Genomic DNA, 13,039 nt, shown 5'->3' with positions numbered 1-13,039 from the left:
TGGCCCTGGTTAAGTGACCACCCTCCTTTGGTTTCATTGCAGGGGACCCCTGGGAAGCCGGGAGAGCCGGGACCCAGAGGAGAAAGGGTAAGTGGGGCAGGGAGACTGTGTCCAAGGCTTTAGGAAGCAGCCTGGCCTGCGGAGCGGCTCCTGTGGTGGCCTCTCTGTTCTCTGTTCCCCCCGGAAATTTGTGAGCCCCCAACGGGAGGCTTTTCCCGAAGTTGTAGTCAGTGATGTTGGCTTTTGTCATGGTTTTTTGGTTGTTATTTTAAGCAGTAAAGTCATCGCAATTACAAATTCAAAGGCGAGCATGCCCAGACTTTGACAGATTTCCGTCTCTCCTCTCCGTGTGCGAACGCCTGTGTGTGACACGCTTGGAGCCCAAAGTGCCAATTTGCCAGGAGCCAGATCTGTTCCTGGAGGTGACAAGGGAACAGATTTTCCCATAATGAATCGCCTTGGCGCTGCGCTCAGAAAGCCCTTCTTTACATTGCATTCCTCCAAAAAACAACAGGAAAGAAAAAAATCACTTTTTTTTTTTTTTTTTTTTTTGGAAGAAACGCCGGTGAGGGGAGGGGGCATTCTCTCACCGCTGCCAACTGCTGCTCCCTCCAGAGAAATTAGACATCTCGTCTGCCCAGGGTCCTGCGCTTGGCCAGCCGTCACACCGTCCCACTGTTGCCCGACACGGACGGCACACCACCCCGCTTCGACCCTCCGTTTGTTTTCCGTGGTGCTGCAAAGAATTTCTCTCTGCTTTCCTTGCAAGTTGGATGAGTGAGGAGCTGGCTTTGCCTGCAGGCCAGAGCAAAATGGAGGCAGAGAGCATCAGGGCTTCTCACCCCCACAGATCTCTCTCCCTCCTCCCTTCCCAGTGAACATCATTCCCATGGCTGCTGGTTCCTGAGCTTGGAGCCGGGGGAGGGGCTGTAGCTGGGAGGGCACTGAGGGTCTTGCCACCCAGCAGCTGGCCAGCTGGCCCCCGGGAGCTGCTGGAGTTTGGGTTGGGAGCCGGGGAACTCAGACGGCAAGTATGAATCTTCTGGATACCGAATCAGTACATAGAATCTTCTTGAATACCGAGTCAATAATGGCGAGTTGCCTTCCCCAGTTAAGTGGCCTTCCCCTGTTTCGTGGAACGTTGCCAGATAGCGGTCAGGTTCCCCATGCCTTGGACTCCAGAGAACATTTGAAACGTGGGACAAGTCCTCTCACGGCAAAGGGATGTTGAGACGTTTAAAGAGCAGGAAATGCCACACCACAGGCCTTGGCGTTGAGGGGCACGAGGCACCAGGACTCTCCTAGACCCCTGAACTTGAGATCACCCACGGATGGCAATGTCCCCATGAAATGCATCACCTTCGAGAAATTTAGGTGACCCCCTCAAATCTGGGTAAATGCCTTTTTTAATTCACTGCTCTTTCTGTTATTGTTGAAAAAGCAATACAGACCCGTAGTTAAACAATACGAACTGCAGAAAAGTGGCTGCAGTGAAGACTAGGTGCCCTTCCACCAGGCCCTCTGGTCCCCGTCCCCTCCCCAGGTCGGTCGCTATGCACGTCCTCTGCATCTTGCCCTAGTCCGTGCGCAGAACCGCGTGGGGTGTGCGTGTCAACATGCCTATTAGTAGATCCCCTGCAACGTGTCAGACTTTTCCCACCGTTTTGCTCTTTTTGTTTTTCGTGCGTGTATGTGGCAGATGGTCTCATAACTGCACCGTCTTCCTTTTCCGTGGCTCTGGGTCACGCCCATAGCCATGTCCCATGTCCGGTTACCTGTGGCTCGTCTTTTTCTTGCTGTTTCCCTCCCCTGCTGCCTCCAAGCAGTGGAGTTTTTACACCCTGAGGCTGTTAGCCTGGCCGCCGTATTTTCAGACTCTCCGACGACTGAGGCTGGCTGGTCAGACACCCGGTAGCAGATAGGGCAGAGGACTGGACCGTCCCGTGGTTGCCATGGCTCCCAGATCATTGATCCAGGACTTCAGTCCTTGGGCCAGCGATGGGGAGAAAGGGGTCCCGGGCAGTGTCGTCCTCTGCGGGCCCCCTTGGGCTGAGAGGAGGGGGCAGATTCCCTGCGGGTGAGACACCTCTGGCTGACGAGTGCCACCATCCCTCCAGCTGACGGAGAACAAAGCTGGGCCTGAAGTGGGCCAGAAGCTCCGGCAGCCGGGCTCAGCGGCTGGCCTTCTCTAGCCAGGCAGGTGGAGCTGCACTACTGGGACGGAGCACGGGATTGGGATTTGGAAATCAGAGCTCATGTCGTGTCCTCTGCAGACTAGCAGTGTGATGTGGGCAGGTAGCTTTGTCTCCCTGGGCCCTCGTGTCCTGGTCTGTGGCATCAGACTTGAGTCATGGGCTTGCCAGGGCCGAGGTCTCCTTTCCACCGCTGAGGACGCAAAGGGCCGGCAGAGTCCCTTCTGTAGCCGCACGTCTTGTCTGGCCTGGGGGCGCCTCCTAGGCCTTTGCTCACTGAAGCGCTTCTTTCCTCCCCTAGGGAGATCCTGGCATCAAAGGTGACAAAGGACCTCCCGGTGGGAAGGGTCAGCCTGGAGACCCTGGGATCCCAGGCCACAAAGGTCACACAGGCCTAATGGGCCCCCAGGGACTACCTGGGGAGAATGGGCCGGCCGGGCCGCCGGGGCCCCCGGGCCAGCCAGGATTTCCAGGACTGAGGGTAAGGATATTGGGGCTCCTTGGGACTGAAGGGGAAGCCCGTGAGGTGTGTGGGCTTCAGAGGGACCAGGTTACAGATCCCAGTAACCTGCATGACCCGGGGCAGGTGACCTCTCCTCTCCGAGCCTTCGAAAGGGGCGAGGAGAACCTCCCTCCCGGCGCGCCGCTGCGATGGTTAAAGGAGGTAACGCCGCATGGCTTACAAGGGCTCCAGAGCAGCGTCCCTCTCTCTCAGTGTGCTGCACCCCCGAGGCTCCACTCCTCGGGCTGTCACGCTCTTCTGCCCCAGGACCTGGTGCCGCAGGCCACTGAGAAGGTGCAGCCGGATCTCAGTGATCAGAGCTTCCCGCGGGGACGGCTGGCTGTCCGTCCCGTGCCCGGCTCTGCCTCTCTCCTGTCTGCCTGTCTGGGGTACTCATTCTTCCCTTTGGGTCCAGCTTTTCCCAAATGTAAAAGGAAAGGCTTGTTTAGAGCAGTGTTTTTTCTTTGAACATACTGTATTCCCGTGGCAGACCTCTTATTTTTCACAGACTTGTAGCATCGGCACACGCTGGCTGTAGAGAGGAAAAGGCAGAGCTTGGTGGACGTGTCAGTGGGGGCTGGTGGCCAGGTCCCCGTGACCTCCCCACCCCGCCTCTGCAGCCCGCGTGGCCCTCGGGGGACCCTCCGGTTCCTCAGAGCACAGGCTTACGTGGTCTTCAGAGCCCCCGCCTGCTCTGAGGTTCCGTGTCACTGTCCCTGCCAGGGTGCCTGTGGCCAGCCTGAGCTTCCACCACCGTGAAAGAGGCCAGGCAGCCAGCCCCCCACCCCTCCTCTGAGTCTTTGCCAAGTTCTCCTGCTGCTGTGGGTAGTGGTGGACATTCTGGGACTAACCTAAAAGATTATTGACCAGAAAGGCAAACAAGAGAATAAGGACACAGATCCCATCTCACGCTGTGCTAGACGCTGGGGCTGCGGAGATGAGCACAGTACAGCCCCAGCCTTGGGGGTGGACACCGCCCTGAAGGGCTCTGATGACGAGGGGGGAGCCCGGTGCGGCAGCAGGTCTGCTCGCGGATCCGTCTAAGAATCGCACGTCGCCGTGGGCGCCTGGAGGTGGCGCCCGCCTTCTCTGCCCCCTGACCCATCGGTTTCTGTGACCAGAGCAGGGCAAGCCAGACCCTGGGGACCAGAGCAGCCAAGTGACCAGTGGGAGGAAATCAAACACGATTTCATGCAGGAGGCAGCCTGTGAGCGGGTCCTGCAGGAAGATGGCATTTTGGCAGGGAGAGGCTCAGAGCAGACCTCCCGGGTCCAGAGCTGGGGAAGGGGTCTGTGCGGGGACGGGGGGAGCAGGGGCCCCAGAGAGAAAGGGGTCGCCGTACATGACGGGATAACGCTGCCTGCATGGCGGGGAGCGGGCAGACGGCTCCAGGTGTAAAAGGGGTTGAACTAGGGAGCTATGGTGTATGGGGCTGTGACCGTCGTGGCTTCCCGAGCCATCGCAGGTCTCAGGAGGCAAGGGTTCCTGGGAGGATGAACGACTCCGCCTTCCTTCCCTCCTAGGGGGAGTCTCCATCCATGGACATCCTGCGGCGGCTCATCCGAGAAGAAGTGGAGAAGCAGCTGGAAAGTGAGTAGCTGGGCTTTATCACAGCCGTGTAGGTCGGGTCCTGGGTGCTTTTAAGAGCCCCAGGAAGCAGTCCGTTCACTCATCCTTCGGGACTTCTGTAGCCTGGTTGGAAAAGGCAGCCTAAGAGCAGCTCCAGCAGCAATCAGGGTTGAGGCGCCCCTTGCAGGCTCCAGCCAGCCTTCCCTGGCACAGATCCCGCTCCAAGCTTCTCCTCAGGGCAGCTTGAATTGCCGCTGCTTGACTACCTCCAGGAAGCTCAGCATCTACAGAACAAGCTTCTCACGATCCTTCATTTCTTCCGTGCACTCAGTTGTTTATCTAATGAGGAAGCAGCCCCGACAGGCCTGCAGCGGGTCTGTTAGTTAGAACTCACAGCCCGGGGAAGAGACAGAGACATAAACAGACAAGGCGGCTTCAGTACAGTAAGAAATGCCTGTGGTTTAATTTGGCACAGGGGGTGTTGAAGAGGAAGGATGAAAGTACCTAGGATAGCTCAGGGGACGGACAGGTGAGGAAGGGCTTCCCGGAGGAGGGGCCATGTGAGCCGAAAGCAGGGACAGGATCCCAGAGCCGAAAGCAGGGACAGGATCCCAGGCCTTCGGAGCAGCGTGTGCCGAGCCCCTGAGGGGGGCCTGAACACACAGTGCTTTCAAGGAACTAGAAGCCTTTTAATCCTACTGCACTGGATTTACTGTGAAATCCCAGTCTTGCATGAGCCCCATACACGGCAGGTGCTCAGGAAGGGAGAGAGATGGGAAGGTAACAGTAATAACACGAGCATGCGGGGCCGGCCCTGTGTCGGGTGGAGTCCTCAGCGCTCAACACATGTTAACCCGTGGAAGCCTCGGTGAGCCTGTGAGGCGCGTGTGATTGTTAGCGTCAGAGATGCTGAGGAACGTAACCAAGGCCGAAGAGCTGGTAAGTGTCTGACCAGCGTTTGCATGCAGGCAACCGAGCTGCAGAATCCAGGCTCTTAACCGTCATGTTCTTTGGACCAGTGACCATGCCCACTGCCCTATGTGTGGGAAACTGTTAGGGGAAGAAAGTCACAGACAACTCTGTAGTAGGGAAGATCGGAAACCCACTGCTGTTCCCAGGCACGGATGGACAAGCGGGAAGGACGTGTTTATTCACGTGGTGGTGTCTCAGACAGTTATTCTGCGCCTGGCACATGGCAGACTCTAAGTGGGGTAGGGGACGCAGCACTGAACAAGATGACCCTCTTCCCTGCCCTCTTGGCGTGTCCAGGTGAGCATGGTCTGTCTCCCTACGCAGGAGAACCAAAGACGATTCCCCGGAGTGGACAGCACAGAGCTGGGGTTGGTGGAGAGGAAACCAAAGGCTGGAATGGTGACCCCCACCCGGCGGGGTGGGTCCTGAGGGCGCCCGTGTGGCGATCCCCACGGTCTGCTCTCCGAGGGCTGGATTTATCGGTGACAGGAAGGGCCTCCACCTGTGAGGAGTTTCCAGCCCTTGGGCAGAGACAAGCCCTGTTTTGAACTAGTTTAACTGGAGCGTCTGCTGGGCTGAGTCCTTTCTTCCAAATAATCTTTCGAGGGGGAAACATCAGCTCCACTTTCAAGATGAGAGAATCAAGGCTCAGAGAAGTGAGGCGTGAGGCCGGGTCTCAGCGCTAGAGCACAGCCCTCCCGCTTCCCTGCGTGAGACGATGAGGGGCTGCCGTGGGAAGCCGACCCAGCAGGCTGTCAGAAGCCCCCGACTCTGCCTTGGTTCTGCCACCAGGGTACCGGGAGGGTGTCAACATGCCTCTCTGGGCTGGGTCACGCCACCTGCGAGATGAGGGGCTTGGCCTGATTGTCTGGGCCGTGTGGCCAGCAGAGCAGAAGCCCGTGCTGGCCCTCGGGCGGGCTCCGTATGCCCAGTGCAGAAGGGGGCGTGGCAGCCGGCAGTGGGACGTCTGGGGCTTTTGAATCAGTTCTGTAATCTTCACGTTTCAGACGCCTAAGGATCATTAGTGGTATCATATCCAGCCCTTCATTTATAGATGAGGAATTAAGCACTTAGGAGAAATCCCTAAGCTGCTCTGTGTAAGCCACTTAAATCCCACCCACCCCCACCGGCCTCAGTTTCCCCAAACTGGCAATTACAACAACAACTTCTGCTGCTGCTATTACTGCTGTCAGTGCCACCTCGGTCGTAGCAGCGATGTCCACGCAGCACTTAGCTTGTTCCAGGAGCACTTTCAGTGCCTTGTCCCATCTGCTCCATCCTCACACCAGCCCGGTGGGGTGGTGGTTATTTCATTGCATCCATTTTGCAGAAGAGGAAACGAAGGCTAAGAGAGGTCAGGTAGCTCGCCCAGGGCCACGCGGCCGGCAGCGGCTGCTTGGAGACCCCAGCCCAGGCTGCCTGGCTCCAGAGGCCACGGCTGTGGGTACAGGTGCCGTGCAGTGTGCTCTCGATGTAATTTCTCTTACTCTTGTTTTGCAGCTGTTACTGTCTCCCCAGGGCTGAGCTTGGCAGTGAGCTGCCATCCTGTCTTTGGGGCAGCCCTCCTTCATGAACTGTCTCTCTGTTTTTCCTGCTCCACAGCCAGACTCGCCTACCTCCTGGCCCAGATGCCCTCAGCGCACACCAAGGCCTCTCAAGGCAGACCCGGGCCCCCAGGGCCCCCTGGAAAAGATGGGCTTCCAGGTCGGGCAGGCCCCATGGGGGAGCCAGGACGGCCTGGGCAAGGGGGTCTGGAGGGACCCTCTGGGCCCATAGGTCCCAAAGGTGAGTGAGGACCCAGGAAGGTGCGCTTTGTACACGACACGAGGGCTGAGGAGGAACCAGGGTGCGTGGCATGCGTGCCACTGAATATGCGTGGTTCAGCCCATTCTTCTGCCCTGCAGCCTGCCAGCACCCTGCATTGTGGCATCCTGTAATTTCTTCATATGCAGAAGAGGGTTTCATACTTGACACTTCTGCAAAATGATGCTTCTGCCAGGAGCATTGAGTCTGTTTCCTCCTACTGTCTTTTCTCTCTCCATCTCCACTGCTCGAGTTCCAGGGAGTAGCACGAAATGCCCCTTTTCTCCTTTCGAGTTGGGAAGTCAGTGAGGATATTAGACCTTTAAGCTCTGGGCAAATGGGCATTGAACAGCAGCTTACATGTGAATAAGGTGGTTTGAGCTAAAGCTGGACATGGCTGCCAACTCTCCTGCTCTCAGAGAGCTGCCTGACCTGGACGCAGCTGCTGCTGGCAACAGGGGGTCTGTCCTTCAAGGGGCAGCGCCTGCCCCACTTACCACAGCGCACTGTGGAAGCAGGTCGCAGGCACTCTCTTTGCAGGCAGACAGATGTGAAAGGGCAGGAAAGGACATGAGCCCAGACTCACCCACCTGATCATTCACCCTTTCTCCCTGGCAAGGAATAAGCATGTGGTGGGTGCTGTGATCTCAGCCGGCACTTGGTGACTGAGGTGGGGGGAATGCATGCCCCTAACATCTTCCTCTTTCAATCTTCCATTCCTTAATTCTTTCTTTTTTTTTTTTTGGTTGCTGCAAGGTTTGCGGGATCTTAGTTCCCCGACCAGGGATTGAATCCACGCCCTAGGCAGTGAAAGCTCGGAGTCCTAACCACTGGACCACCAGGGAATTCCCTCTTAATTCTTTATTCATTGATTTATTCCTTGTAATGTTTCTCCTACTGAACTTTTTGTTAAGTTCGTGTCCGAGTCCTACTTCTTTTGGTTCGTAAAACAAAATACATGAAATCAATGTCAACAAGAAAACATAAGGCATAGAAAACATCAGACTATGACAAAAAACTGACCAAATGTAGTAATCATAACAATAAATAAGAGTGGCCTAAAATCTCCATGAACTAGCAAAATTTCAATTTGGATTATAAAAGAAAATATCATACGTTGCATACAGGAAATATTCTGGAAGCAACATAGCAAAAAAAAAAGGAATGATGAAAAAAAAGTTGAGAGAGACAGTTTAATCAAGTTTGTGTAGTATTAACCCAATATAATCTCAGATTTTCTCCCGGGGGAATGGACCTTCTTTCTTCTGAACATCTATTAGGATTTTGAATTCCTGTGATGATTAGGACTTGTCTGATTCTGCTTCGCGTTAGAATCTCTCTGTGCCCTGCTCCATCTGTCTTATTAGAATTCAGGCTTCTTGAGAGCAGAGCTGTGTCTTACGTACATGCAGGTCTGTTTATCACCCAGCTCCTCCTTGATAAGGTTCAAGTAAAATGCTTTTAGCACATGGTGAAGAGTAGGCGTGTGTGAGTGGATGTGGATGGGAATATGTGTGTGTATACAAGAGAGTGTGGGTGTGAACACTTGGGTGCCTGTGTTTGATGTGTTTATCAGTGTATGCATATTTTTGCTAATATATGTGCGAATGTACATATGTGTATGTGTAATTGGGTAGTTACGCACTTGAGTGAATGTTTACGTGTATATATGTGTATTTGAGCAAATGTTTGGAAGGAGTGTCCAATTATTTTGGTGTTCACATGGGCGTCTTTCTGAATGCAAGTGTGTGCTTGAGTGTGGGTGTGAATGTATGAACAGGAGCTAGGGGTGTGAGTGTGTGCTTGAGTGTGGGTGTGAGTGTGTGGACGGGAGCTAGGGGTGCGAGTGTGTGCTTGAGTGTGCATGTGAGTGTGTGAACAGGAGCTAGGGGTGTGAGTGTGGGTGTGAACGGGAGCTAGGGGTGCGAGTGTGTGCTTGAGTGTGGGTGTGAGTGGGAGCTAGGGGTGCGAGTGTGTGCTTGAGTGTGGGTGTGAGTGGGAGCTAGGGGTGCGAGTGTGTGCTTGAGTGTGCGTGTGAGTGTGTGGACGGGAGCTAGGGGTGCGAGTGTGAGGGGCGTGCGAGCCGTGGAAAGCACACCAGCAGTGCTGGCCCTGCCCCCTGTGTGGTGGGGCTCCCTCTCTCTGCCACCGTCCTGGGTCTCTACCATCAAAGATGCATGTTTCTCTCACCAGGTGAGCGAGGAGCCAGAGGTGACCCAGGTGAACCTGGAGTTGGCCTCCGAGGCGAGGTGGGACCCGCGGGGATCCCAGGTAGGAGCGGGCGCTGGGCTCTCAGGTGGGGAAGGGCCCGCCAGCAGCGAGTGGGCCACACGGGGCAGCCCTCCCACCTGCATCGCCAGGGGCCTTGGGAGCGGCTGGGAGAAAGGGCTGCCTTAACTACTGACGAGGCGGAACCCAGATTTGTTTTATTACATCTTTCTAAGACGTCAGCTTCTTGGCTCACCGTGCTAGCTGTAGTATATCCCGTGGGTTCTTGAGGTGTGTCCCGTGAATTAAAAGTCCTGTGAAATGGTCCTGAAGAAAACTGATTTGACCTTAAATAAGTCAGGACAGTGCTGGGGACCGTGCTTCTCTTTCAGACATGCCTAGTACAAATTAACTTCTCTGGTGCAGTGCTAAGGGACCTTGCATAAAATAATAATGTTTATTTCAGTTAAACCAACATTTTCCAAACTCACTTGAATGTAGGATGCTTTTTCTTTCACTATGTAATGTAATACCCTGTTACTATTCTCAGAACACATTTTGGAGAATGCTGGCCACGTGGCAGGGTGGCCAGCCGTCCTGGCCTTTCTGGGGCTCTGGGGTTCCTGGGACATGCCCTTTGAGTTTTGAAACCTGGACAAGCTGGCCACCCTAACTAATGGTTGTATGGGACTAACTCTAGAACACAGCAGTATCGCACTCCGAGATGAGGTGTGGAAGAACTCAGACTGAATTGTTATCAAACTCCACCTCACTGAGGCTTCTATTTTTATTTAATTTTATTTTATATGATTCCCCGTGGTCATTTCTGAATATTAGGCCTGCAGGTCATTTTATTTTTAGTACTTATATCTTCTTGATTTTCCAAATTTCCTATGGTGGAAATGTTATTCTCATGAGAGAAGATAACTAGACACACATTATACATATTTGTGATAGCTTGCCTACTTTTCAGTAGCTTAAAATATTAAGAATATTTTAAAAATAAGGCAATTCCAAATAAAGATTACAAGGCCGAACAGAAAGCATTGTGATGGGGGAGATAATTGTACCAACATGAGGCTGAGATGATGACTAGATGTCAGTGGTTCCCACCTGAAGGAATGAACAGCACTGCTGGCTCAAAACTCAGTCGAGACAGGAATACAATAGATTAAATAACTACTACTAAAGCATGAACAGAATTCATGCAATGTCCAAAGATCATTTAAAGGGAAAAGTTTACTTTTTGTTTATTTTATGGAGGGACTCAGATTTTCTAACAAGGTGATTACTAAGGCTTAAGGAAGAATATCACTGTTAAGGTTAACTACAACACTTAGCACTGAGCTTCCCAGTTGCCAAAGCAAAAAGGGAGATTGATTACATATGATATTATGATGCTTAATAAATGGAGGCATAGAAGTTTGTTTTAAGTAAACAGCCTAAATGGGAAAGGAATTTGAAAAAGGATACACGTATATGTATAACTGAATCACTTTGCTCTATACCTGAAACTAACACAACATTGTTAATCAACTGTACTCCAATATAAAATTAAAAGTTAAAGAAAAAAAAGATTTAACCAACAAAAAAAAGGAAGTTTGTCTTAGGTAGTATTTTCTGGATCTAAATTTTGGGCTCTCAGTTACTTACTTCCTACTTACATTGTCTTTGACTCTGATTTGCAGAGTAGTTTAATGTAGTCCATGTATGTGGTTCCAATTTAACATATAGATAAAGCCTAGAAACTACAGAATAAATGGGACCATTGAGATACTGGCTAATGGAATGTGACTAGGTATCTCCAAGGATACGTGAATTGCGGCTGACGGTTAATGGTAAGGACTTGGTGTCCCAACTCGGATGCACCTCCTAGAACCAGACACAGACGGTCTGGTTTCTCTTTTCCTTGTAACAGAGGATGCGTTCCCTACCTGGCCTCCATCTCCCCTTGTTTATTTCTCTCCTATGGCACCCTGATTACTGTCCTAGTCCAAACCGTTAAGGCAACCCTTTTCCTGCAAAGCAAGGTGTCCACATTTCCTCCTCTCTCCAGCCAGGGTGCCCAGACCGTGGGATGTTCTGAGGTTGTTGAGTCTTCAGTTCATACTGAATGGAAGTAGCGAGATCAGGGCTCATTTGCTCCAGAACGAACTTGAACCACCTTCTGTTTCTTTTGCTCCTTGGGCCAGGTCAACCCGGGGAACCTGGCTATGCTAAAGATGGGCTGCCCGGGGGTCCCGGTCCTCAAGGGGAGACAGGACCAGCTGGACACCCTGGCCCCCCAGGACCCCCCGGCCCCCCTGGCCAGTGTGACCCCTCCCAGTGTGCCTACTTCGCCAGCCTTGCTGCTGCTCGACCTGGTAATGTGAAGGGCCCCTAGAAGAGTCCCGAATGCCAGGAGTCGGCGGTGGATTTCTGAAACTTGAACGCAGAGCCCGATGGGAAGCAGAGGTCTTGAGACATTTCAGCCTTGTGTTTTTTTTCTTTCTTTCTTTTATCATTTGTTTTTGTCTTATTTTCTTGAGAGACCTCAACATTATTAAAACCAACAGATGCTGCCGGTGGGTCAGATTATTATTATTATTATTATTGTTGTTGTTAATTATTATTATTATTTCATATGGTAATGCTTTTCGAGTTTTTCCCCTCTCCTCTCAAGTTGGGAAAACTTGATTCGTGGGGCAGGGGACTGTTTGGTTCTCGTTCATCTGACAGCCCCCATTTGAAGTGTAGCTGCCGGTTTTAAGGAAACTCTCGGTGCTATGAAACCCCGACCAGACACTTGCCAAACTTACCTCTTTCCTCAAAAGGAGACTTTAAGAAAATGAGGCAATGGGCTTCTATTCTTGATTGTGCCCAGAGGTTGCCCGGGGAGAAATTATCCACCAGTCGCTACTTCCCAGGAGAGAGAAGTAAAGCAGGAAGAGAAAGAATCTGCAGACACGAAGAACATCCTGTCCTCCTGATGCGAAGCGCGCGCAGAAGGGCGCAGACTCCCTCCTTTGGGGCCAACTCAGCACCTCGGTGTTTCAAACCTGTGGGAGTGAAACACTGTCGCACGGCTCGCAGCAGCTTCCTGGAGTCCCACATCTGCACCAAAGATGCGGGAGCTGGTGTGGGAAGAGTAGCCCCGTGTGTTAATGTGGCTTCTGAGCCGTGGACAGAACCCCTCCCTGCCCCTCGCTGTTGGTTTCACTCTAATTTTGAAATCAGGGGGTCCAGAGACCACTCCCGTATGTTTTCCTGATGGTGGGCAACTGGCCGGGGTGCTGGCCAGAGCTGGGAAATGTGTGCTTCCAGCTTCTGGCTCTGAAATAAATGGCATCGAGTGTGTGTGTGTAAATGACATGCCCAGCTTGAACGGGTGCTCAATAAATCCAAGTTTCCTTCTCTTCGGTTTCCCGTGACGATTCCCTTCTTATCGCCCGCGTCTGCCCCCGCGTAAAGCCCTCAAGGCTGGGGATGCATCATTTTCCCTGGGGCGCCCAGGCCAGAGCCACGGTCCAGTCCACGTGCTGAATACACACGTGGGTGAGCTACTGCGTGTGACCGCGCCAGTTCCTGGGCAGCGTACTTATCCAGCACCTCCTTTTTATCACCTGTGTGCTGGATGCTTCTAATCAATTTAGGAACCCGGAGTACAGACGTCCACAGATGTTGGAAGGGTCCATATGTAGAGAAACATTACTGCCACAAGTTAGAAATAGGATCCAAGACCTGCTTCTCTCATTGGAGCTGAATCTGGGGGTCAGTGGGTGTCAGGTCCTCGGGAAGCAATGCCTGTCAGTGC

At 52.9% G+C, this 13,039-nt stretch overlaps 1 protein-coding gene across 1 annotated transcript in view; it reads left to right on the top strand.

The window, feature by feature from the left end:
- COL22A1 (collagen type XXII alpha 1 chain) overlaps window positions 1–12,621 on the top strand; it is a 237,922-nt gene extending 225,301 nt beyond the window's left edge. Inside the window, exons 58-63 of the mRNA XM_060035315.1 lie at window positions 43–87; window positions 2,494–2,673; window positions 4,218–4,284; window positions 6,838–7,020; window positions 9,232–9,309; window positions 11,439–12,621. Of these exons, the coding sequence (XP_059891298.1) occupies window positions 43–87; window positions 2,494–2,673; window positions 4,218–4,284; window positions 6,838–7,020; window positions 9,232–9,309; window positions 11,439–11,629 (744 nt within the window). The 3' untranslated portion in view covers window positions 11,630–12,621. The remainder of the gene's footprint in view (window positions 1–42; window positions 88–2,493; window positions 2,674–4,217; window positions 4,285–6,837; window positions 7,021–9,231; window positions 9,310–11,438) is intronic.
- Window positions 12,622–13,039: the final 418 nt, after the last annotated feature.

The sequence above is a fragment of the Delphinus delphis genome, chromosome 17 (genome assembly GCF_949987515.2).
Source record: "Delphinus delphis chromosome 17, mDelDel1.2, whole genome shotgun sequence".
In the NCBI taxonomy this organism is placed as follows: Eukaryota; Metazoa; Chordata; class Mammalia; order Artiodactyla; family Delphinidae; genus Delphinus; species Delphinus delphis.
This window is presented reverse-complemented; position numbering and strand designations above follow the sequence as displayed.